Source organism: Equus przewalskii, chromosome 23 (genome assembly GCF_037783145.1).
Source record: "Equus przewalskii isolate Varuska chromosome 23, EquPr2, whole genome shotgun sequence".
In the NCBI taxonomy this organism is placed as follows: Eukaryota; Metazoa; Chordata; class Mammalia; order Perissodactyla; family Equidae; genus Equus; species Equus przewalskii.
In genome coordinates this window covers 461,360-485,920 of record NC_091853.1, presented here as the reverse complement: position 1 = coordinate 485,920, position 24,561 = coordinate 461,360, and the positions used below count along the sequence as shown (strand labels likewise).

The window sequence follows — 24,561 nt, the reverse complement described above, 5'->3', positions numbered from 1 at the left end:
GCCACAGGACAGGGGGTGCGTGTCAAAGACTAAGAATAGGAAGAATCCCTGGAGGGTCTCATGGTATCCCTGTGAGAAACCGAAAGCCAGGCTTTCGTCTCACCCATTCTCACCTCGCAGCGCTTAGCACGATACCTAGCGCACAGCAGTTCTTGATAAATGTTTGTTGAATGAATAAAGGAACAAAAAGCAGCTAGATTTCCAGAACCTAGTGGCCATGATGGTTCTGAGCCCTGGAGGGTCAAGAGATGGCCAAACTGTGGCGAGGCAGGAGCCGAAAGAGGCTTTCGTCCCCAGAGACCCTCCCGGGGACTTGTCTGCATGCCAAAGAGCCAGCTCCTCTCACTCTCGGCCCCGGGCTCCACTGTTCTCCGGCTGCCCCTGTGCCAGCCACCGGAGGGTGAGGGAGCAGCGGCCCCTTACCCACTTGCCTTCCCCAGCAGTAGGAAGCTCTGGGGGAGCCTCTTCTCTCCTGTGTGGGAAGCGACCTCACAACAGGGCTCTGGGGTCAAGGAGGCCCGGCGGGCAGGTGGAGAGGCCGCTAATCCCCAGGGAGCTCCTCACCTGGCCTTCTCCCGCCCTCCCTGCCCTCCGGCCTCCCAGAAGCACAAGCACAGAGAGGCGGCTGGAGGACTTACGCTCGTTCTGAATGCTTGCTGTTAGTTCCGAGGGGTTAGCATGGTGAGGGGAGAAAAGAAGACATCAGTTACTGGTTATTGGTCGTCAGACACGACGAATCGCCCAAGTGTCCTCACGCCCCAGCATGCAGGGAGAGGGGTGAGGTGGGGGGGGGGCGTGGTGCGGTGCACAGGCTCACTCCTCCCTGCTGCAGAGCTCAGTAGAAGAGCCAAGCAGGGGTGGGCCAGACCCAGTGAGTGCTTCATGGAGAGGTGACACCTCTCGAGGAGATCAAACCACACAGCTGAGCAGGAAGACCAGCTTCTGACCAAATGATGCGGCAGGGAAGTCTGAATATCAAAAGTGACAATGCTGCTTGAAAGAGGCTGGGCTCTGGAGATGCTGCCGTCATCTCTAGATGCCATTGAGGGAAGTGGGCTCCTGGGTCAAGGGTACAAGGGAGAGGCGGAGGGCCCGGGAAGCAGTGGATCTGAACTACCTCAGGGCAAAGCTGCAGGGGCCCAGAAGGGCCACAGGCCTCGCTCGTCCCAGGGCCCCTTCTTTTCCCACTGGCTCCTCCTCCCATCCTTTAAAAAACCCTAGGGACAGATGGACCACGGTGGCCCCGCTCATGGTGGAAGGGCATCACCCGGTGGAAATCCCGCTTCTGAAAAGCTGTGGGGACGAAGCAGAGCCCACCACTGCTTTCTGTGCCTTTCACAAAGTGGGTGCAGGGGCAGGTGGCGCAAGCCTCCCCCAGCCCTCACCTGAGATGCGCCCGTGCGCCTGTACATGTGTGTGTGTGTTTGAGGTTTGGTTTCTCAACCTTTGACAAGCATATGAATCACCTGGGGTGTCTGGCTAAAAGGCAGGTTCTGATTCAGGAGAGCCTGCATTTCTGACAAGCAGCCAGGTGATGCCGATGCTGGTGGTCTGTGGACCACACTCCGACTAGAAAGGTTTTAGATGTATGTTCTTTGTGGGGAGAAGGTCTTGGTTAAAATTTGTCTGTGGAGAAGGCAACGTGTTGCTGTCACTTTTTAAGATATCTTTTCCTTATGATTCTATCAGAAAGCAATGTGCCATTCTTATCTCACACGGGCGTGGACGTCCGATACTGTGCTGGGGCTGCGGGCTGGCGTTTTCAGAGTGAGGGCTCCGGGGGCAAGCGGAAGCTGCTGGTGAGCCATGATGGCTGCGAAGCTTCCTGACTTGGTCATAGTGAGGTGTGGAAGAGGAATTTAGGGGCTTGGAGAGGGCGCAGGCTGGAGAAGGCTGAGTTAAGCCAGGACCAAGAGACGCAGGAAGAGCCACAGGAGAGCGAAGACAGACAGACAGGGGAGGCGGAGTGCGGCAGGAACAAGGTCCCTCCTACACACGCTGTCAGTGCGTGAAAGTCTTGAGAGTAAGACCCGTGAAAAGGCTCAAGATAACTCTCCAGGTGGGCCAGGCCACGCTACCATTTGCCTAGGTCCCTGGGCAGGAAACAAAAAGGGATGAAAAGTCCAGCGAAAAAGCAGAATCTATGGTTTCTGAACACCTGCTCCATGGAGCTCCCCACAGCAGTGTCTTCACCCACATATACTTTTCCTGCCAGGGGCCCAAGAGAGGTCATTCTGAAAAGCCAGTGGGGTCAGTCATGCAGAGGGGCTGGTGGGGGAAGGGCCCATTTTCAGGAGAAGCAGGGCTGATGCTTGACCCACTCCTTCTGACCACCAGCCCAGGCCCTTGGTTTCTTCATCTCAAGACCCAGCTAACATCTCTCGGGTCCTCACATACTGTGGAGGGCCCTGGCCTCGCCCTGGATGGGACGCCTGACAAAGCATCTGCTCTGCCCATGTGGGTCTCAAGTCTCTCTTTTATAGGATCAAAGGCTAGTTCAATGGAAGGAGCCCCAGACATTGTCCAGGGGGGTCTCAAATTCTTGGAAGAGAAGTCAGTCGGTTAAGGTGACACAGGAAGTCTGTTCCAGAACTGGAATGAGAAGAGCTCTCCCGCTGCCTGGTCCCGAGCTCTTTTCACAAATCCATCCTAGGCCAGAGAAGGGAGGTGGCCAGGTGGGGCCTCGGCACTTTGTTCTCCTTGACATCTTGGGCAAAGGTGAATGGGTGGGGGGCAGGCTCTTAGGATGCTGTCCTCAGCCCACAGTGGCAATCAGGCCACAGGCCTCCTGAGAAACTACCTGCCTAAAGATGTAATGACATCTGCAGCCACATTGTGCAACCAAGGAATTATCACAGGGACACAGTCAACTCAGAAGACGAGCCACCACAGCGAGAAGACAATGGGGACTGACTGCCCAGGGACGGGGCGACCTACCTAGTCCTGTGACAATCCCCCCCCACCTCGTGTCACACCACCTGCCCTTCTCTCCTTCTATGGAACTTGCTGGATGACAATGTCAAGTGGAGAATGAATTTGTTCTTTTGGCTTCCAAGGGGGAGGGATCTTCCTGTGGGCTCTGCAGTGGTGAGGCAGACGTGGCCCAGGCTGCAAGGCTCCTCTGCTCACGCCCTTCTCTTCCCTCCCCGGCTCTGACATCTGCAGCACCGGCCCCGTCCCTGGGAGGATGGAGTATGTGAGTATGTGTTTGTGTGTGTGTGCTGTCATTGCTGAGGCCATCCTGCAGCACTATTTGGGATGACAGTGAGGAGAAAATGCTTCTTCCACACCACTGCCCCCTCTCTGAGTTCCTAGGAGAAAAATGCCCGGTGCCTTGAAGTGGGAAGGGGGACCGAGGGGGACGGAGGGGCAAGATGCCAGCAGACGCACTTTTTGGCAAACCCACTCTGATTGATGAGGCGACACTTTGCTTTCTTCAAAGGTCACACTGTTCTCCTTGGGGCTGGCAAGGAGGGGAGGGGTGAGTAGGAGGGGTGCGTGTGACTCTGCTGGCGGAGTGGTGGGAGCTGGAGGGCCGAGGCTTCAATGAGGGATTGTGTAGCAGCCCGGAGCTCTGTTCCAGGAAGCCTGCTGCGCCCAAACTCTGCAGCGCAGAAGCAATGCCCCAGTCCTCAAGGCACAGACAGTGCCCCTGAAGGGGCAAGCGAGTGGAAGGGCACACCCGCCGGGGCAGCCTCTGGCCTGAGCCCCTAGGCCCTCTCGGCCAACACACAGGGAAAGTTGAGTGCCTGATCTTAAGCTGTCCCCACGTCTTGCTGTTGTGAGTAATGTCGCAAGGAACATGTGCAGGTATCTCTCCAGCCATTTGCGACATCATGAAGGGAGCTTGAGGGCAGTGTGCTAAGTGAAATAAGTCCAAGAGAGAGGACAAATCCTGTATGTTCTCACCTATATGCAGAATCCGAAAAAGTCAAACTCAAAGAAAAAGGGAGTGGAATGGTGGTTGCCAGGGGCTGGGGACAAGGTGTCGGTCAAAGGGCACACTCCCAGCCATAAGATGCATAAGTCCTGGGGGTCCAATTGCAGCACGGTGTATAATTAACAGTGCTGTATCATGTACTTGGAAGTTGGGAGTAGATCTGAGAAGACATCACCGCACGCACAAGCGAGTTATGTGAGGGGTGGCTGTGCTAACTCAGCTCACCGAGGGACGTGTCTTGCAATATATACTTGTACCAAATCACCACGCTGGGCGCCTTACACTTACAGAAGTCATATGTCCACCATGTCTCAATGAAGTCAGGGTGTCTGGCCTTTCCCCAGCCAGTCCTGCTGGGCCTCCACTCAGGACGAGAGGCCCGGACGGCTGGGTCCCCGGGAGGCGTGCCCTGCGCTGGGCCCAGCGGGAGGGGAGCCTGGCTGGGAGGACTTCTTCCCAGGGCACTAGGTACTTTCCAAAGGGCTTGCCTCTCTCTCGCCTCATGCTCAGCTCTCGTGGACATGTTCTGGAGGTGTTGGCATGGCCCCCGCTCCGCGGCAGCCAGGAAGGCAAGGGCATGTGACGTGCTCTGGGCGGGGCCGGAGCTCCTGTGTGACACAGCACGGGGCACGGCGTCCAGAGGACCCAGCTGCTCACTCAGTGAGACACTGAGGTCCCAGGCCGGCTCTGCCACGTGCGAGCGGGACACGGCGTTCCTTCTCTGCACCTCAGTTTCCTAACCTGTCGGTTGAGGAGATGCCTACTCCACGGATTAGCTGTGGGGGCCACGGAGACGGTGCCTGTAGAGCACTGAGCTCCCTGCCGGGCGTGTGCTCTTCCAGTGAGTTCTAGAAGAGCTAAAGGAGGCAGGGTTGCCAGCAGTTGGGGTGGGGCATGTTGGCTGCCAAACTGGGGGGAGGGGACGTCAAGAGACCTGAGTTCTTCTTGTGACTCCATCACCCACTTGCTGTGTGACCCTGCATTCTGTGAAGGCCTGGAGGACTCTCTTCATGGACATGGCGGGGGGTTGGAGGGGGGGACAGGGAGGAAGGTGGGGAGGTGGCAGGGGGTGAGGGGAAGTGGCAGTGGGGACCCTTGCAGCTGTCTGCGCCACAGGCAGTACTTTGGAGACTGACCGCACACTTGGTCACCTGCCTGTGGCTCCAGCAGAGCTTTAGAAATCCAGATTCCTAACACGGACCTGAAAGCCATCTATTTATAGGCTCACCTTCAGGAACCCCTCACCCACTAGCCCTGGGGATCAAAGCGGCAGGGGAGGGAGTGAGGAGAGGCGGCAGAAGAGAAATGAGCCTTCACCGCTTCCTTGATAACCCAATTTCCTGTGCACCCCCTCCTCCCCAGGGACGTGGCCTTATCACGCTCCTTATTAGATTGTCGGCCCGGGTCTGTTAATGAGACTTGCCTCGAGCCAGCAGTGCAGACGGTCTCCATGGGAATGGCTCCTCTCACAACTCCCTTCTCCCCCCTCCCTAAGTGTACACACACACACATGCATGCACACGCGCGTGTACACACACTCGGGGCTGTTGAGAGGGCAGCGGGGGCCTTGCCCATCTTGCTTCTGGGTCCAGCTCATAGTCTCCACCGGCCTCCTCTCACCCCGCATTGCTCACTCCTCTGGGCAGTTTGGTGAAATGGGGTGGGTGGCTGAGACACCTGCAACTCTCCTCCAGCTACGCTCATTCCAGGCCCCGGGGTCTGGCTTTGGAGAGCTCAGTGGAGACTTCTTGGAGGCTGGATCCCTCTGCCACCCTCCCAGACGTCTGTCACCTGGAGAGAGCCCAAGTCTACAGTGGCATCATGTGGGTCCCATCTACTCCCGAAAGCAAGGAACAGGGGACAGAGGTGGTATGCCCATATCATAGCACTGAGATGCCAAGACGTCCTGGCAGAAATGTCAGAATTGTGGCAAGGGTGGGACACACCTAAAAGCAGGGCCAAGGAGCATGGCTGCCAGTCAACGGGCCATTTATGAATGTAACAACAGACGTGCCTGGCGGTGACACGGCTGTTAGATTAGCATTCAGAGCCCCTTACTTTCTGATCCTGACGGCAAAATAATGCCCCCACTGTGGGAAACCAGGACACAGATTTTACTCTCCAACTTTACCTCAGGAGGGTTAGAAACAAACATGAAGGAGGCAGTGCCTGGCTCTCCCACAGTGGCATTATAATGGGCTCCACTTTAATGTCGCATTTAGCCACAGTCTATTGCGAAATAATCCCCTTCCCAACCCTCCCCAGGCCGTCCATCCTGCTGCTCAGTCCAGCCAAAAGGGCCCTCAGAGCCCAGCTCAGATCCTGGAAAGACAAATAAGAAGTGGCCTCTACACTCGGTCCCTGGAAACTGCTTCGATGGGCAAGTCAAAACCACAGAGGCCCCCGGAGCGAAGGGAGGAAGACCACCTGAGTGACGCTCAGACTTCCAAACGCTGCCACCCCTGGTCCTGCTCAGCAGGCTCCACGACTCAGTCTCGGGTTCCCAAACATGAGCCCGCCACGTCAATTCTTTGGAGAGAAACCCAGCTCTGAGCCCAGCATCCACTGCTTCCCCTCTCCCCGACCTCCTTAGAATGGTCTTAACTCTCCCTTGACCTCCCCTACCCTCAACTCCTCTGCCCCGAACCCGGAGAATAAAAGCAATTGACAGAGCAGGACTCACGATCCATAGGAATCTCGATGGCCCGGCCGAGGCTGAGGAGGCAGAGGAGGATGGCTGCATGGACCCAGGGTGGCAGCTGCTGCCTGGCCATCCTCAGCACGGGGCCCCGCTCCCTGCTCCCCGGCCCGCAGGGTGTGGCCACCTCCAGCCGTTCTAACTGGGCCTCCTGGATAGAGCTCAGCTGTGGAAAGAAATACAATGACAAGTGAGGTTTTCTTGAACACATGTTTTGTTCTAGCAATCCTACAGGGCCTGGAGGGTCCCCTCAAGGGTCCCCTTGGTCACAGACCAATGCTCTAAAACAGGGTTTCTTTTTTCTTTTTTTTTAGGAAGTTTAGCCCTGAGCTAACATCTGCCACCAATCCTCCTCTTTTTGCTGAGGAAGATTGGCCCTGAGCTAACATCCGTGCCCATCTTCCTCTGCTTTATATGTGGGACGCCTACCACAGCATGGCTTGCCAAGCGGCGCCATGTCTGCACCCGGGATCCAAACTGGCGAACCTCAGGCCTCTGAAGTGGAACACGCGCACTTAACCGCTGTGCCACCAGGCCGGCCCTAAAACAGGGTTTCTTAACCTTGCTCTATTGACATTTGGGACCCAACAATTCTTTGTGTGGGACACTGTCTTGGGTATTAATGTAGGATGGCTAGCAGCACCTCTGGCCTCTACTCACTAGATGCCAGGGGAGCCCACTCCTGTCCCCAAACAAATACGTCTCTAGACATTGCCAACTGTCCCCTGGAGGACAAAACCACCCCCAGTGGAGAACCACTGTTCTAGAAGGAAGGGTAGCTCTGCACAGAACAATCGTGAGAATGAACACTGGCCCACATCGCATCTGGAGGATGAGACGCCCAGGGCCAGTAGGAAACACACCAGTCGCAGCTCCTCTGAGCCAGCTGTGCCGAGTGGGTCTGGGGCTGAGTGCGTCTGGGTGGGGCAGAGAGACAAGATCTCCAACCCAGGGAGAGGGGGCAGGGTGAGGGACCAGCCCTGGGGATCGGGGGGAGACAGGTGAGATTTGGTTGCCTAAGCATTGTTTTTTTTTTTTTAAATGAATGACTTCTGTAGATATTTTGTGCAGCTAAGGTATGGCAGTCCCTGATGTTGTCCCTTTAGAGATCGTGGCAGTGCTGAGACAGTGGCCCAGGAGAAGGGGATTCTAGGGGGGCCGGTAGAATGAGCAACATTATGACAGCCCAACGTTCACATCTTCAAACACAAGAAATCATTCCAGGCCCTGCCGGGGGGGTGCGGGGGAGCGGTGTTAAAAATGACTGTCCAAGGAGCCTGGAATGGGTCCTTAAGAGACAAACCCTTTTCCCCTCCTCCTGGGAGAGAAGAGCAAGAACGGCCTACAGCTGACACTCAAATACAGAGCTTTAAGACTGCCCAAGGTTGGGGCCGACCCCGTGGCCGAATGGTTAAGTTCACGTGCTCCGCTTCAGCGGCCCAGTGTTCACAGGTTTGGATCCTGCACACCGCTCATCAAGCCATGCTGTGGGGGCATCCCACACAGAACTAGAAGGACTTACAACTAGGATATACGACTGTGTGCTGGGGCTTTGGGGAGGAAAAAAATGAAGATTGGCAACAGATGTTAGCTCAGGGCCACTCTTCCTCACAAACAAAGATTGCCCAAGGTTCTGAGACCGAGTCTTAGAAATTGGTCCAGTTTGCTGTTCCACCATGGGGCAAGTTGAAGAGGGCAGCAGGGGGTGCTTCCCCAGGTCTCGCTCAGCTTTCCTGGACTACTAGCCAGCTACCAAAATGGAGCCATTGTTCTCCTCTGCCTGTTTCACTTGGCAGCCGCCTGGAGCCTGCTCTCACCAGTACCCCCACTGTCTCCCAGCCCTCCTGACGGAGGTGGAGGGGCTGGGAGCAGGGCTCCAGGGCTCACTCTGGGGACAAGGCGATGCTTCTGAGACCTGGAGGATGACGCACCTCCCCTGTGCCAGGACGTGGGGCAACCTAAAGGATTCTGATTCAGATTCCAGCAGTTTTTTTTCCTGGAAGCTGGGCCCAACGCCAGCCCCCAGCCTCAGGCACATTTCTGGACTGTCCCCCTCCCCCCACCCCAGCTACTTCCACCTTGGTTCTGGTCACCATCGTTTCATGCCAGTTACTACAATAGCTTCCTAAGTGGTCTCCCCACTTCGACTCTCACCCTCTGATTCATTCTCCACCCACAACCAGAGCTGTCATTTCTAAAGTACAAATATAAATGCGCCACTCCCCTAGGCAAACTCAACTAGCTCCCTGCGGGACGAAAGTTAAAGCCGAAGTCGGTGAGACGGCTCCGCAGCCCCGCCTGGTGCAGCCCCCTCCACAGTCTCGTCTCTCATCACCCTCCCCTTGGGCTCTGTGTGCCAGCCAGTGTGGCTCTTCTCCCGGCCTCTCAGTGCATCGTGCCGTCGTACCGACTGCCTGCTGCACAGATTAACTCCTGTCTAGAACATTCTTTGGATCTGCCCTCTCGCATTAGGATTCGCTAAGTGTGACTTACATGGCCCTTGCCTGCACTCCTGAACACCATTTACTGCCCCCATTATAGCACTTGTCACTTTGTATTTATTCCAAAAGCCACTCGTCTGTAGCCACTATAAAAGGGAAGGTGCCTCATCTTGTTTATTCCTAGAATCTAACACAATGCCTACAACACAGCAGCCACTCACAAATATGTGAGGGAGGATGAAAAATGAACAAACGAATGACTGACTGGATGAGACAACACACTTGGTCAAGTGGGGGTTTTCTGGTTTGTTTTTAACCTCATGTTTCCCCAGAAAACCACCAGGTGGTGTAGGAGAGCACCGTCTTTGGACCTGGGACCTCCGGCTAGAAGGCATCCCAGGAGGTCTTCGGTTCTTCCTCCTGACTCTCTGAGATGGTCCTGACACTGTCTCAGAAAGAGTCTGCTGACTCCTTGGCTCCTAATCTCCAAAGACCAGGCCCAGGTCACCCAGCTGAAGCCTTCGTGTCGAGGGAACCAGCTGGCAGAGGCTCAGCGCTCCTGCGCGGAGGACCAGGCAGGGCTCCAGCCCGGCCCACAGGACTGCCGCGTTTCGTTCAGGAGCTGCCAAGCAGTAGAAAGTGATGGGAAAGGGGATCGCTTATTCTGGGAATCTGGATGGAAAAAGGAAGCCAGAAGCTATTCATTAACTAGAAACACACTGGCAGGAAAAAAACCCAATTATTTGGGGTGCTTTTAACTCACAATTTAAAAACACAGTAGAAAAAAATAGAGATAATCACATTTAGCTGTTTGACAATTCTCTCTCTTCTCTCTAGAATCCAATTTTTCCAATAAAATCTTAAAAGAGGAAGAGAATTTAAAGATTATTCAGCTTTATGCAATCCTCTTACTTTTCAGATGAGGAAACAAGAGCCCAGAAAGGGGAAGTGATTTGCCTAAAGTCACCCAGCTGGTTAGTGGCAAAGCTAGGAAAAGAAACCAGGTCTCCTGACTCCCAGACCAGAGTTTTCCACTCAATTTCCCTCTCTCTCAATATGCAGGAAAGTTCCAGAGTAAAGCTGCTACGTGTAGAGGAAGACTGGCACAGATGTTAGCTCAGGGACAATCTTCCTCACCTAAATATATAAACATATTTTAGAAAAGGAAATGTACAGTTTGGCAGCTCCTCAAAAAATTAAACATAGAATTACCATATGACCCCGTATTTCCACTCCTAAGAATTAAAAATGGGTATAGTCAAACAAGTCCATGTACACCCACGTTCACAGCGGCATCATTCACAACAGCCGAAAGGCGGCGTCAGCCCAAGTGTCCATCAGTGGGTGAGTGAATAACAACTTACAGCACATCCACACCGTGAAATATTATTCAGCCACAGAAAAGAATGAAGGACTGATCGTGCTACAATGTGGATGAAACCCAAGGATATTATGCTCAGTGAGAGAAGCCAGACACAAAAGGTCACATATTAAATGATCCCATTTATATGAAATATCCAAAATAGGGAAATCCTCAGAGACAGAACACAAATCGGTGGTTACCAGAGGCAGAGGGGAAGGGAGAACAGGGAGCAACTGCTGAATGGGTACAGGGTTTCCTTTTGGGATGATGATGATGTCTGGGTCTAGAGGTGATGGTCGCACACAGTGCAAATGTACTAAATGCCACCAAATTGTCCGCTTTAACTTGGTTAATTCTATGATATGCAAATTTCACCTCAATAAATAAGGAATGTGTAACAGGGGTGTGTATATGTGCTCATAAAGATAAAGGAGCAGAGGACAGGGGCAGACAGGCATCCTCAGCTCCCCGGGCCGGATCCACTCAGCCTGGAAGACAGACATGCGGCCTGCCACTCTTCCCACACATTCTGAGGAAATTTCCCCCCAAGTCAAAGGAAGGGGAGAGCCAACTGCTGTCTGGGTACAGGGGCTCTGGTGCTGCACTCCAAGAACCCAGCGTGGAATGAGGAGGGAGACACCCTGCCTGAAGGTACCCCCACGTCACCAAGGTCACAGCTCCCCCATCCTGATGACCGGCAGGGAGGGAAAGGGCAGGTGTTTCTAACCTAAAGCAATTACATTCATGCTTCCAGCCAAATCTTAGTTCTTGCACTGTCTCGCTGTGTGGCCCAGTCTCATAATATCTCAGGTTCCTCTCCCAGCCCTTCCAACAACTCAAGAGGTTATCGCTGGGGCAGAGCAGCAGCCCATCAGACGGGGCAGAGCGGTCAGGGCCCTTCAACGGGAATGCCATCTAAGTATGGAGCATCCTGGGGAGGAACAAGGAAAATCCCATATCCCATGGGAGGGCACAGGAAGCTGCGACAGGGGCCGTGATGGCTGCCTTGGAATGCTGGAAGAGGGTGTGGAATTTTTCTGTTTAGCTCCGTGGGGGAAAAGCTAGGACCAGGTGTTTCTCTGAGAAACAAGGAAGAATTTTCTAATAAACACAGCCATCCTACAATACCATTCACGAAAACAAAACACATGCGACCAACACGACATGTTTGAAGGATCCTTTTATATCGAATCAACCAGGTAAGAGGGGGATTGTAAGGATACAAAATACACTAGAGGGGGCCTATTGCAGGGAGAGAGTGTGAAGGAAGGAACAAAAGTAAATAAAACCATAGGGCTGGCCCAGTGGTGTAGTGGTTAAGTTTGCACACTCTGCCTCAGTGGCCAGGGTCCACTGGTTTGAATCCTGGGCACAGACCCACACACCACTCATAAAGCCATGCTGAGGTGGCGTCCCACACAGAAGAACCAGGACTTACAACTAGGATGCACAACTATGTACTGCGGCTTTGGGGAGAAAAAAAAAAAAAAGAGGAATATTGGCAACAGATGTTAGATCAGAGCCAATCTTTCTCACCGAAAAAAGGCATACCTTAAAAATATTAAAAAAAATAAATAAAACCAAAGGAGAAATCTTGTGTGGACTGATGGTACATATGAACTGGGAACTTGATTAATTTACTTCTTGTATATCTGAGGTTCCCCAACCCCGTGTATGAAAAGAGAAGCAAAAAAATAAGAGAGATAAGAGTCACCCAAGGGTGAAATGTTCTGCCGTGCAGTAGGGAGCTACCTGTCTCACAGAGTCCCAGTGCCACGTGGTCAGGTACGCAGCTGACGATGAGCCAGGCAGGAAGGAAACAGGACACCCATCCGAATCACCCGGGCCATGTTTGAACACACAGCTTCCAGGCAGGGCCAGATCAGGCCTCAGATTAAAAAAAATTTGTCTCTGGAATTTGAATCCCTTGGAACTTCTGTTAGCCTACACGGGGATGCTTCCACAGCCAGGCCATCTCCCTGAACTCGAGGCCTTTGAATCTACAAGCCTGGTGGGAGATTCAGATTCAAAACGTCTGAGATGGGGCCTGGGAAAGAGTATGTGAGTTGGGTGATGATCGGCCACTAGTGGGGACCACTGGACATGACAGGCCCTCTGTGGGGTTTGAGAGCACCAGCCGTGCAGGAAGGTCACCTGGGTCTGAAGCAGCTCCCCACTGACGAGGTGGGCACCATGGGCGAGTGCTGAACCCTCACAGCTTCGTATTTCTCATCTGAAAACGCAGATAATAAAAGCACCTATTCAGAGGCCTGCTGTGGCGACAATACACAATTCCTATAAGGGCCTTAGCAAAGACAGGCACAGGGTGGGAGCTCCACAAATGTTCGCTGCAGCCACGGTGGGCTGTGAGCCGGTGCGGTGAAGGCAGCTCTGTGGTTGCCTGCGAGACCCCACCAGCAACAGTGGCAAGTGCAATAATAGTTATCCAGCCACAGCCTGCTTTTCCATTTTTCCTTTTTTCTGGGTCCTGGTTTGCTTTCTTTGCCCAGATTGGGGGGCCCCTGGTATTGATTCCACAAGCTGTCCCTGGCAGACGGACAGACAAGAGGCCCATGGCTCCCGCAAGCTGTCACCGTCGGGAGCTCCCACATTCCCGCAGCCCCATTCTGGGCAGGCTGCACTGGTGGTCACAACACAGCTGAAGTGACGGGAAGAAAAGACAGGGGCACTGAGACACGGCTCGGCTGGCAGCTCCAGTCCCCAGGGCAGAGCCTGTCTCGGACTTTTGGGTGGCAGACGGTGGGCCATGCATTCACTTAACAGAGCTGGCAGCAAGCGCTGGTCCAGAGACTACCCATGAGGGCAAGAGAGAAAGTTTCTCTGCTCTCATGAGCTGACCTCCCAGCAGGGTAGACAGGAAATAAATGTTGAACAAAAAAATCAGGTAGCAGTTAAGAGCAATGAAGAAAACACAATGTGACCTGCACATGGTGTTTACAGCAGCCTTAGTCCCAACGGCCAATGCTTGGAGCAACCGAGATGCCCTCCAGCAGGTGAAGGAGAAATAAACTGTGCACATCGACAGTGGACTATTACTCAGCATTAGACAGAAATGGCTATCAAGACACAAAAAGACGTGGAGGGACCTTAAACGCACATCACTGAGTGAAAGAAGTCAATCTGAAAAGGCTCCATACTGTATGATTCCAACTCTATGACACGGATTCTGGAAAAGGCAGACCAGTAAAAAGATCAGCGGTTGCCCGGGGTTGGGGGAGGGAGGGATGGAGAGGTGGAGCACAGAGGATGTTCAGGGCAGTGAAAGCACTCTGCATGATACTGCAATGGTGGATCCCTGTCCTTCTACATTTGTCCAAGCCCGTAGAATGTACACCACCGAGAATGACCATAATGTGAACTCTGGACCTTGAGTGATAATGACGTGTCAATGCAGGTTCATCAGTGGTAACAAACGTGCCGCCCTGGTGGGGATGTTGGTAGTGGAGGAGGCCATGCGTGGTGGGGGCATGGGGCATATGAGAAATCTCTGTACCTTCCGCTCCATTTTGCTGTGAATCTAAAAGTGCTCTAAAAAATAAAATCTATTAAAAAAAAAAAAGAAACCACAATATGGTGATGTGACAGAGAAGTGAATGGTCAAGGAAGGCTTTTGTGAGAAGGCGACACTGACCGAGGTCTACACGGCAAGAGGGAGCTAAGCTTGTAAAGACAGGTCAGGAAAACATCCCAGGTCGGAAGAACTGCCTGTGCAAATGTCCTGCTCAGGAAGCAGGCGGATCCGAGCACGGAACGGAAGGCAGCTAGCGTGGCTGCAGCTCGGAGGGCGCGCGGGTAGAACGGCACAGGACACGGCAGAGGCAGGGGCGGCGGCACACTCACGAAGGGCTCTGGTCAGGGTGAGGAGTCTAACTGATGCCCTAAGCATGTCGGGAAGCTACTGCAGGGCTCTGAGCAGTGGGGGCCTGATGAGATTCATCCGTAAACACTGCTCTGGCTGCCCTGCGGAGGGCGCGATGTGGACGGGCAACGGTGCGAGGAGACCCGTTAGGAGGCTCCGGGCGAGGCCAGCCCCTTAGCTTCCAAACCCAGAGCTTCACCACCGGTTCAACGGAGTCACCCACTGCAGCCAGCCTCACGGTCACCCAGGGTCACACACAGTATTCAGGGTGATGAGGACAGAGCTGAAAGATTCAAGAATCTCTTAGCACTGGGTTTTCTCACTGGGTCCAGAGAGGCCTCGTGGGTTCTTGGGAAGTGCCTCAAGGGCCTTCTCCAAAGACGGTTTGGGGAGGTGGGACTCAGGCCCTCCACCCCACTCTGGCCAGAGGGGCTTCACAGCCCCTGTTTTACATTGGGGTTTTGTATAAGGTTTTATTTGAAGAAAGGATTCCATTAGTAAAACAAAGAACCGAAACCCCTTGTGCAGCAGCCTAACTTTGCAAATACAGAAGGCCTGCGCTCAGAGGGAGCACCGTGCGCTGGGCACCCGGGTGGGGCTGCAGGGCCGACCTGGAGCACCCTGGGTTTCCCATGCAAGCCATTCGCCTTGAGGCCTGGGTGCTCTCCAGGCTCAGGGGCTTCGCGGGACTGCTTCATAATCCCCAGTGCCCCTGGTCAACCTCCATCCCAACCCCACCACAGCCGTTTGCACCCTCTCCCTCCTTGGCTTGCAGATGTCTTCCTCACACGGCCTTTCCTCCGCACTGGCACCCCTCATGTCTCTTCCTCTTCTTCTTAGGACTCCAGTGGCATTGGTTTGGGGCCCCACCCTATGACCGCATTTAACCTTAATTACCTCTTTAAAGGCCCTATTCCCAAATATAGTCACATTTCAGGTTAGAGCTTCAACACAGCAATTGGGGGGGGGGAGGGGCGGATATGATTCGGTCCAGAACAGTAACCGTATTTTTCTTTGGAGAATTCATCTCTAACCCTTTCTCCACGTGATCCTACCCCAGTTCCAGGGTTGGGCTCTGATTAGTGTCAGCCAGTTAGCACTCCCTGCCCGCTTACCACCAAGACTGACTTGGGAACGGCCGTCTAACCCAGCGAGCGGCAGCGCGCTCCACGGAGACTTTGCTGAGACCTCTGGGAAAGACAAATTTCCCTGTCTTCTGAGAGAGACAGAGGGAGCAATCCCCATTACGGCGAGGACGGAGCTACAGGGCGGATGGGAGCAGGGGGTCTCCATGTGTCCCGTGGGGGTAAGCCAATCCTGCTGAGGCAGAGAGAAGACACAGGGAGACCCGATCCTTCGTGCCACTGTTTGAGTCGCTGATGGAGCACTTCTGGAAGCAGGGCCTACCTGTGGATTTTTAAATTACATACACGTTTACACTGAAAATTCCTTTCAGTGAAGGGGGACGTGTGTACAGTGACGGATGGAAACTAGACTATGGTGGTGAACACGATATAGTGTATACAGACGCCAAGGTACAACGATGTGCACCTGAAACTTACACAATGCGATAAAGCAATGCTACCTCAATTTAAAAAGTCCCTTTCATTTTGAAAACAGTTAGAGTGGAGCTTCCTAAAACTTGCAACTGGCAGTGCTACCAGAATCCCGAACACCCCTAGAATGTTGGCTGAACGCATCCGCTTCCCACTGGCTCCACTTTCTGGATAAAAAGTGTCCCTCCTTCCTCCTGCCGGCCTCTGCCCGAGCCCAGCCCCAACCCTCCGCCAGGACCGCGACCATCAACCGTCTGCTCTCTCCTCAATCTCCAAACTTGTCTCCACTGGCTCCCTGCCTCGGCAGAGGACACCTTCACGCTTCTCTCATCTTACAGCAAAATCAAAAGATCATTCTCCATATCGCACAGTGTGAGTCACTTTTACTGCTCTTACTGCGCGCCTTCCTGAGGAGCTCAGGAGACTCCACTCCATGCAAGCCCTTCAGGTTTTCTCTGCATATCGGCTAAAGCCAAGTCCAAGAGAGGGCCTGTGATCTGCCCGTCACCCTGCCCATCGAGTGGCTGGTCTAGGACTTAGCCGCAGGCCACTCTCTGCCCTACAGCATCCTCCTGCTCTGGGAGTGAAGCCCAGGAGTGAGGCTCCTCGGACCACGCCTCCTCTTCCCATCACTCACTCGCCTTCTCCCAGACTCCAGATTCTACAGGTGCGGCTGCGCAGGGTGTCAGAGAAAGCGTGTGCGACAGACGGATGGCTCAATGGTCTCCAAGGCCTCCCTGAGATGCGAGGAGAGTTTCTGGTTAGAAGTGACAAGATCTGATGACTGACTGGTGGTGGACGGTGAGAAGGAGAGGGGCACCAAGGTTTCTAGGTTGGGGAATTGGATTAGCTAATACCTGGCATCAAAAGTACAGAAGGGGAAGAAATCTGGTAGGGGTGGGTGCAGGGAGACCACGAGCTTCGGACTGAACACGTTCAGTGTGAAACGCCTCAGAACGCCATGAACAAAACCGTCCTGCAGGTTCTCCGAGGCTGTGCTCCCGAACTGACACCTACGGACATACCAGCAGATCAGCGCCATGAGCCACACGCCAGCCATCAGCTCTCAGAATAAACTAATGAAACGACTAGACTAGCACTGAAGAACCCACCCAGAGATACACTCACACATCACTGCCACAGGATACCGCAGGGGAACAGAGAGACGATAAAAGCCCCACAGAGACACAGCAAAACTCAGCCATCGCGCACTAGGTTAAAAAACGCAAACTCAGCAGAGCTTCTTACTAGAGAAGCCCGGCAGCAGCCTGTGCAGAAAGCAGAGAGAGGAGCCAAAACAAGAGAGGAAACGAGGCACGTCAAAACCAGGAGTGGAAGGGGCCACAAGTGGGGGACCCGAGAGCGCTCAGACGCATGCCACACCGGGTGGAGGGCTCCACGCAGACGGCCAGCCAGGCCCTGTCAGCCGGAGCCCAGGATTGATTTCTCCAGTAACTTCCCAATACAAACCAGGGACAGCTGCAAATGACTTATAGACAAACATAAACCAGACTGGCTCAGCTTACCCCTATAATCATCCCATTCTCACTCACTTTCTGCTTTTTCTTAAAGAATAAAGAGCTTGTGTGTGTCCTGCCCGTGGCCATCCTCTATCACATTTGTCTTGGCAGAAAAAGCAGTCAGGGAGCTGGCCTAAAAGACAAAAACCCCTCGCGGCGGAGCTCCCAGGGCCCTGCAATGTGGCTCTGGGGAGCCTCTGCCCCCGCACCCGCTGCACAGGTGTGTCTCCCGTGCAGCCTGGCCCCTCCACTGCCCAGCAGGCCGGGCACCCCCTCACCTCGGCCGGCCGCGCCCCCGCTTTCCTTCAGCCAGCAATGCTATTCCCTTCTTTCTCTGTAGTGCAAGCTCCCTTCTTGGCCAAGGCCCGGCAAGGCAGCTGTCCATGACGCTGACCCTGCTTTCCCACTGAAAGTAGGCTGCCGTTTCCACGTGCCCCCCAGCATGCCACCCTGCTCTGTTCCAGCGGTCATTTCCTCCTGCCTGTGGGATTACTGTCCCCACGTCCATCTCCTGCATCAGACTCTGACCTTCTTGAGCTCAGAGTCTGTCTTGTGTCCCTCTGTAGCGAGACAGCAGGATGAATATTCACAGGATGCGTGTACAGCCTTCTTATCAGATACTTCCTACTGCTGGAAGATACTTAACCCATCAATGAATTAGTACAACATATTATAAATGCTAGGTTAAATTCATATATGATGAAATTGTTGTTCTAAGTGTAAGCTTGAGTAAAACATAATAGCAATAACCCAATAATAATATCTATTCACCATCCTCTGAAGCAGAGTCTCCTTTTCTTTTGAAATCCTCCCCCATTCCCTCCCAGAGCTTTGTCTGATCCCAGTCAGGGCCGCCCGCTTTTCTCTATCCCGCGGACAGACTCTCGGAACCCAGGCAGTAGCCCCACGACCGGCATCACCTCCCTTCCCAGCCTCCCGCCCCCTCATCCTGAGGGCTCCAGCTTGGCTGCCCGGGTTCTGCAGTCCACCTGCAGCAGGGGGATCACCCAGGCACTATGCAGGACCCTCGTCCTCATCCCCTCCCATCCCACTGCCACCTCCCTTCCGTTTCTCTCACACCAAGGAAGGAACGATGCAACAGATGGTGACCCAGCCTGCTCCCCTCCCTCCACTCACAGGCGTCTGAAGCCAGCGGCTGGGTTTCCCAGGAAACTTGAGATCCTCCCTATCGAAGACCATCAGCCTGTCCCAAAGAGAGAGTGTCCAGCAAGGAGAAAGACAGTGGGATCTCTGGAAGGAGATGAGAGTAGGAAGGCAGGCAGCAGGGAGGGGCTCCCTGGCCACCTCTTCAGAGAGCACCTGCCAAAGAATCACAACTCCCCACATCTGCCTCTGTAGCCCCACGGAGTGACTGCACGGCCCAGCGTCTTTAACAAAGTCTGTCTGCCCACACACGCTCCCACGTCCCCTCGAAGGGCTGGATCTGCACCCAACCCTCCAGGGCACGAGGACTTGACGGCCTAAGAGAGCACTCACCAGGTGCTTCCAGATCTCTGCCTCTCCCCACGCCCAGGGCAGAGACCCAGCTTCCTCGCCTGTGTGGGGTCCAACCGGTTGTCTTCTAGGATTTTCCAATAGCCAAGGAAATCTTGTATATGGGAGTGAACGCCCCCCTTCCCCCTTCCCCCTCCGCTCTTCTCGGGGTTGGAGGGAGGTGGTCTCCATCTGCTCGGTGGCTGTGTTTCATGCTTGGCTCCCTTTCATTGTCAGGGGGAGAGATCTGCGAGGAGTGAGGGGCTGTGTGTTAACCATTGAGAGCCATCCACGTCGTCGGGGTGGTGGCAGGGGCACCAGCAGGCCAGGCCCCTCCTCTCCCTGCCTCGGCTAAGTTCACAGAGGCCACGGGGTCTCAGCAGGAGTGGGGTGGGGGAACAACGGTATCAGGTGGCCCGGATTCCCGCCTGGGGAGGGGGTGGAAGGGCACACCTGGGTTTAGGATTAGGGATTTGGCTGAAAACAGCTGTTTTCTGCTCAACACCCGGAATTAATCTATAGGTTGAAACCGGAACCGCTTGGCTCTTTATGAAGTTGGGGGAGGGAGGGGATGGGAAAGAGGAAAGGGGAAGAGACCCTTCCCTCAAGGTGGCCACCGTGAACATCTAGTGTTCACACCAGGCCCTCTCGGGGCGCCAGCACTCACAGGGCAGCCTGCTGCCATTGCCACCGGGCCCTCTAGGGGCGCCAGCACTCACAGGGCAGCCTGCTGCCATTGCCACCGGGCCCTCTAGGGGCGCCAGCACTCACAGGGCAGCCTGCTGCCATTGCCACCAGGCCGGCTGGGCCCCACAAGCAGGCTGCAGCCACCCAGAAAGTGCGGCCACTTCTAGGGTGGGAGGAGCATGCACCTCGCTGTCACGGCACAGCTGGCGGGGTCCCTGAGCCCCGGAGCTCGGGCACGGGGGCCTGCTGGTCCTGTCTCTGAACCGCATCGTGTGGGCCTAACACAGACCTGTTAGCCATCTGCTTGTAGTGGACCTTTAGGTTGTTTTTCTTTCATGTTTTTTCCTTCTTCTCCCCAAAGCCCCCTGGTACATAGTTGTGTATGTTTAGTTGTGGGTCCCCCTAGTTGTGGCATGTGGGATGCCACCTCAGCGTGGCCTGATGAGCGGTGCCATGTCCGCACCCAGGATCTGAACCAGTGAAACCCCGGGCCACCGAAGCGGAGCGTGCGAACTTAACCACTCGGCCAGGGGGCCGGCCCCCGAGGTTGTTTTTCTTTATTTTTTCCCCATTACAATGCTGCAATGAACATACACATAGCCCAATATATGGATGAAGTGGGGTTGCCGCATCACCCCAGACCAGCTGGACCCCGGCACACCTTAGCCTGTCATGGCAAGGGAGCCCAAAGTACACAGGCGGCCGGGTCCCCAGCCCTGCCCTGCTGATAGCCCAACACACAGGCCGGCAGTCACTGGGCACACTGGGAAGGACATCGCTGGTGCTACCATCCAGCCAGCTTTCCAAGGTTCTCTGGGGCTGTGAATTTTCTCCTCATTATCATTGCTTATTCGCTCATCCTCTGAGGGGCAGGACTAGAAAATATACATGGAATGGAAAAAACTAGAATGTAGTCAGGGTGGCTGCGGATTAGTAGATCTAATGTGCTGTGCAGGGGCTGGCTTAAATAAAGTTTGTGGATATCTGTGCATTTCCACTATTCAGGCTCCACTCACAGGCTCTGCTCATGCTTAACTGAGCTCTGACCTGTCTCCTCACTTAGAAAGATCACCAGATAAAGCAGATCATAAAGGAAACAAAAGTTAACAGGGAGGGTATAGGACAGCCTCTGCCTTGGAACCATCAGCAAAACCAAACTGACTCCAGGAAAGACGGCCTGGGAGGAACAGCAGGGAACAACCCTGTGCGCCCCGGGAGGAATTCTGCCACCTCCTGGAAGGGCCCCACCTCTCAATAACGCAAGACCCTAGCTCCCAGCTCCTCACTCGTCTGGGCTCCCTGTCCTCTACCCTCAGCGAGAAAGTGTCATAGCAGTTAGACGCACATCTTTCTTCAAGCTGGAGAGAGAGCTGGGAGGCTCCCCATCCTGCGAGATAGAGCAGCTGTCTCCCCACGGCTCAGAGGACAGCTGGAGCGGGGAGTGGGCAAAGTCCTATGTGACAGGTGTCCAAGGGTGGGGCCAAGATTGCAGGAGGGTAAGAAGGAGGGACCAAGGTGGGAGAGAAGATGGAGACTGAAGGCAGAAGGCCAGAAAGAGAGGCTTAGATTTAGTATGAAAAGTCCTCAGGTTCCTCATAGGTGAAACACAGAATTATCATATGACCCAGCAATTCCACTCCTGGGTATATACCAAAGAGAACTGAAAATACATGTCTACGTGAAAACCTGTACATGAACGTTCAGAGCAGCATAACTGATGACAGACAAAAAGTGGAAACAACCCAAATGCCCATCAACTGACAAATGGATAAATAAAATGTGCTATATCTATATAACGGAATATTATTCAGCCATAAAAAAGGAATGAGGTACTCATCCATGCCACCACATGGAGGAACCTTGACAACATCTGCTAAGTGAAAGAAGCCAGACACAAAAGATCACACATTGTCTGATTCCATTACTATAAAACATCCAGAATAGGCCAATCTATAGAGGCGGAAAGTAGATTAGCGGTTGCACAGGGCTAGAGAAAGACCAGGGTGGGGGGAAGGGGGAGACACTAATGGGTATGGGTTTTTTTGGTGGGGGAGAGGTAATGAAATGTTCTAAAATTAACTGTGGGGATGGGTGCCCAACTCTGTGAATACACTAAAAATCATTGAATTGTATACTTTAAATAGGTGAATTCTATGGTATGTGAATTATATCTCAATAAAGCTGTTATTTAAAATATTAATGAGAAAAAAGAATTACATAAGGACTTGGAAGACAGAACATTGTGATACTTCAGAAAGAAAAGAGAATGATTAATTTATAAATGGAGTTTAAAATGTTCAAAGGAATTTAATTAACTAAATTTATTAATGGGATCAAAGAAGTGATTGTTAAAATTTACAAGATTTATGAGGAGAATTGTAAAATTTCTTGGTTAAAATTAAAATTTTCAGGAAGAATTAGGTTTTGAGGTCTATAGCGTTAACACACTGAATGTTGATTAAAAAAAAAAAAGACCTAGGGCTCAGTTCTTGTCTGGCGCCTTGAGAAAGTCACAAGCTGTCTGGTCCCGACCTCTGTAGTAAACTGCAGAATGCTGTAGAAGGGGCGTGCAGAAAGGGCAGCCTGGGCCTCCAGCTCTCTCAGCAGCTTTCCAAAGGGCGACGGCGGCACAGACCCCACCATCTTTCTTTCCAACCCTGGCTTCCTCACCCGGGCACTGGCCGATGGGCTCCCAGGCTCCCTGAGCGGGGCGTCCATTTGGAGTCCAGGCCGCAGTCCATCTGAGGACCCTGCTCATGACGTCACTCGTGTCAAGCTGCTCACTCTGCCCTTTATTTGCAGGATTCCAAGCCTGGTTTCAACAGACCTACGTTCTAAAGCCACTTGAAAACAGCGCGCTGAGCTCAAGCAGGAAAAGAAGAGTGGTGGGTTAAAGGGAGCCGACCTGCAGCCTTTAACCAGACTCCGAGCTTTGTGAGGGCGAGGGCAGTGGCTCCCACCTTTTTCCTGTGCTCCCTTCACAGAAGCAAGTGCCAGCTCAAAGCGGAGCAGGGCTGGGCTTTACCAGCGAGCGGACACGAGCCAGCTAGGAAGTCATGCAGACCAGGGGAAGCACACCCGACGCGGATTCAGAGAGGCAGCTTCCAGAGGAAGTCCCAGACGATCCCCCGGCTTGTGGCCGGGGCAGGGGCTTGGAGCCACACACCTGGGTTTCAGTCCCACCTCAGCCGTTTACGTGCTGTGTGGCCTTTAGCAATTGGTTTACTCTCTCCCAGAGCCTCAGTTTTCTTGTCTTTAAGAGTGGGATAAACAACTGACTTATTACAAGGCACTTGTGACAATTATTAATTAAATGAATTAATTTAGTTTACTTAAAACGAGTTAAGGAGCTAACGTGTATGTGTAGCATCTAACCCTAGGCCTGGCGCAAACCCAGCACTCGAACCCCCCTGGTCCTTTCTCATTTCCCCCCAGTTGCAGCTGGTGAACTGTTTTGCTACATGGCTTTGGACAAGCTGGGCTTTCAAACCTACAAATCACTTTGCAGACCTACAAAACACACAATGCCTGTGCAAATAACGATATCTTAGCGCCTGGGGCCAAGGAGGCATTACTCATTCTTAGAGCCAACACACTGTTATCTGCACAGGCGCTGTCTACGTTGGACCAGAGAGGGCAAGGCTCCTGCAAGATCCCGGCCCCGGAGCAGCCCTGGGCTCCCCTCTCTCCTGCCTCTGCCACGGTCGCCTGAACCAAAGCATTTCACACTCCTGGAGACCCCCGCCCCTTATTCACACCCACTCCTTCCACCAATGCCCCATGACCTATGACGTCAACTGCACATGGCCAGAGTCGGCCCCAGAGAGGGAGCTGGGTCAATTCTTCGGAGGCGACTTCCATCCTGCTGTCAATATTGGCCTAGCGGCTGATAGTCCAAGGACAGCACACCCCCAGTTGCATTTTTAAAATTCCTGTTTGACGTGATAAGCGGATATAGGGAGGAAAGGACTGAGACAGCAGGAGGGAGTGGCAGCCTGCCTCCCTCCAGCTCTCTGCATTTACATCCAACACAGACATCAGTCTGGATCCAACTGGCATCCCGGCAGGCTTCCACGGGCTGCAGGAGGTGTGAAAATACAGGAGCCTGGAGGAGGGGAGGGAGAGCAGACGGGAAAGTCCTGCATTACAAGGTGCACTATTTGTCTAGAAGTCTGGTACAAAGTCCTGGCAGCTACAACGCTTACACCGAAGACACTTGGCTCCAGCGGTGCAGAGGAAAGCTTTGTGTCCTGTGCCCTGAGTAAGCTCGAACACCAGCATGTAGGAGGGCCTCCCTCTGCTATAGTCTGTGGTCCTCCTATAGAAACAGAAACTCAGAGCGGGACAGCCCAGCCTTTGGTAACAAGGTGGGTTCAGTGGGCCAGCAGGAAAGGCAGAGACAGGTGGAGAAATGACTGCATCGCTTCAGCATTAACAAGGCAGACAGCACAAGCTATAAGGGGACAAGCCTTCACTGCTGCCACCCACATCCCCGCACCTGGCCCTGCAGGTCTCAGCCCCCACAGGGGAAGGGGGCTGGGCATGGGTGCTGCCGCGAGGGCCTGGAATCTGTCCCAGGGAAGGGGCGGGGCAGGGCCCTTCCCCAATCAACCCACAGCTGTGTGTCCTGAGCCACACTGTCCGTTGTCTGTGGTGGCCTTTTGTAATGTTTCTGGAGAGAGAAAGCCCAGCTTCCCACCCACACGCAGAGGGACTTAGGAGTGTGGGTGCAATTAGCCAGATGGATCCATGTGGGAAACCGAAGCCCCGGGAAGTGGGTGGTTTCCCTGCCCTGCGTCAGACGGCAGGTGTCTGCTCCTCTGCCTGGAGAGGAGCGGGAGCTGAAGCGCCGGGGGTGAGGGAGAGGACGGAGGGGAGAGATTAGTCTGAGTGAGGGAGGGTGCCTCACGCTGGGGCGGGCGGAGGACACAGCTGAGAGCAGATGCTTGGGGCAGCTCCAGATGGCAGTGGCCTCGGAACAA

The 24,561-nt window shown here is 53.9% G+C and overlaps 1 protein-coding gene and 1 long non-coding RNA gene across 49 annotated transcripts in view; one reads left to right on the top strand and one right to left on the bottom strand.

The window, feature by feature from the left end:
* NFASC (neurofascin) overlaps window positions 1–24,561 on the bottom strand; it is a 175,483-nt gene that overhangs the window by 66,959 nt on the left and 83,963 nt on the right. For 24 of the 48 annotated variants that reach the window (XM_070591208.1, XM_070591211.1, XM_070591195.1 and 21 more), the window contains 2 exons: window positions 6,624–6,804; window positions 639–656 (listed from right to left, as the gene is read on the bottom strand). In XM_070591208.1, coding sequence (XP_070447309.1) covers window positions 639–656; window positions 6,624–6,714 — 109 coding nt within the window. In that variant the 5' untranslated portion in view covers window positions 6,715–6,804. Of the gene's footprint in view, window positions 1–638; window positions 657–6,623; window positions 6,805–12,596; window positions 12,676–24,561 lie in introns of all 48 variants that reach the window. The other 24 variants (XM_070591196.1, XM_070591230.1, XM_070591198.1 and 21 more) reach the window with 2 other exon arrangements.
* Window positions 3,039–6,612, top strand: LOC139078921 (uncharacterized). Its single transcript, XR_011532113.1, has 2 exons — window positions 3,039–3,196; window positions 6,206–6,612. It is a non-coding gene; the product is annotated as an uncharacterized lncRNA (long non-coding RNA).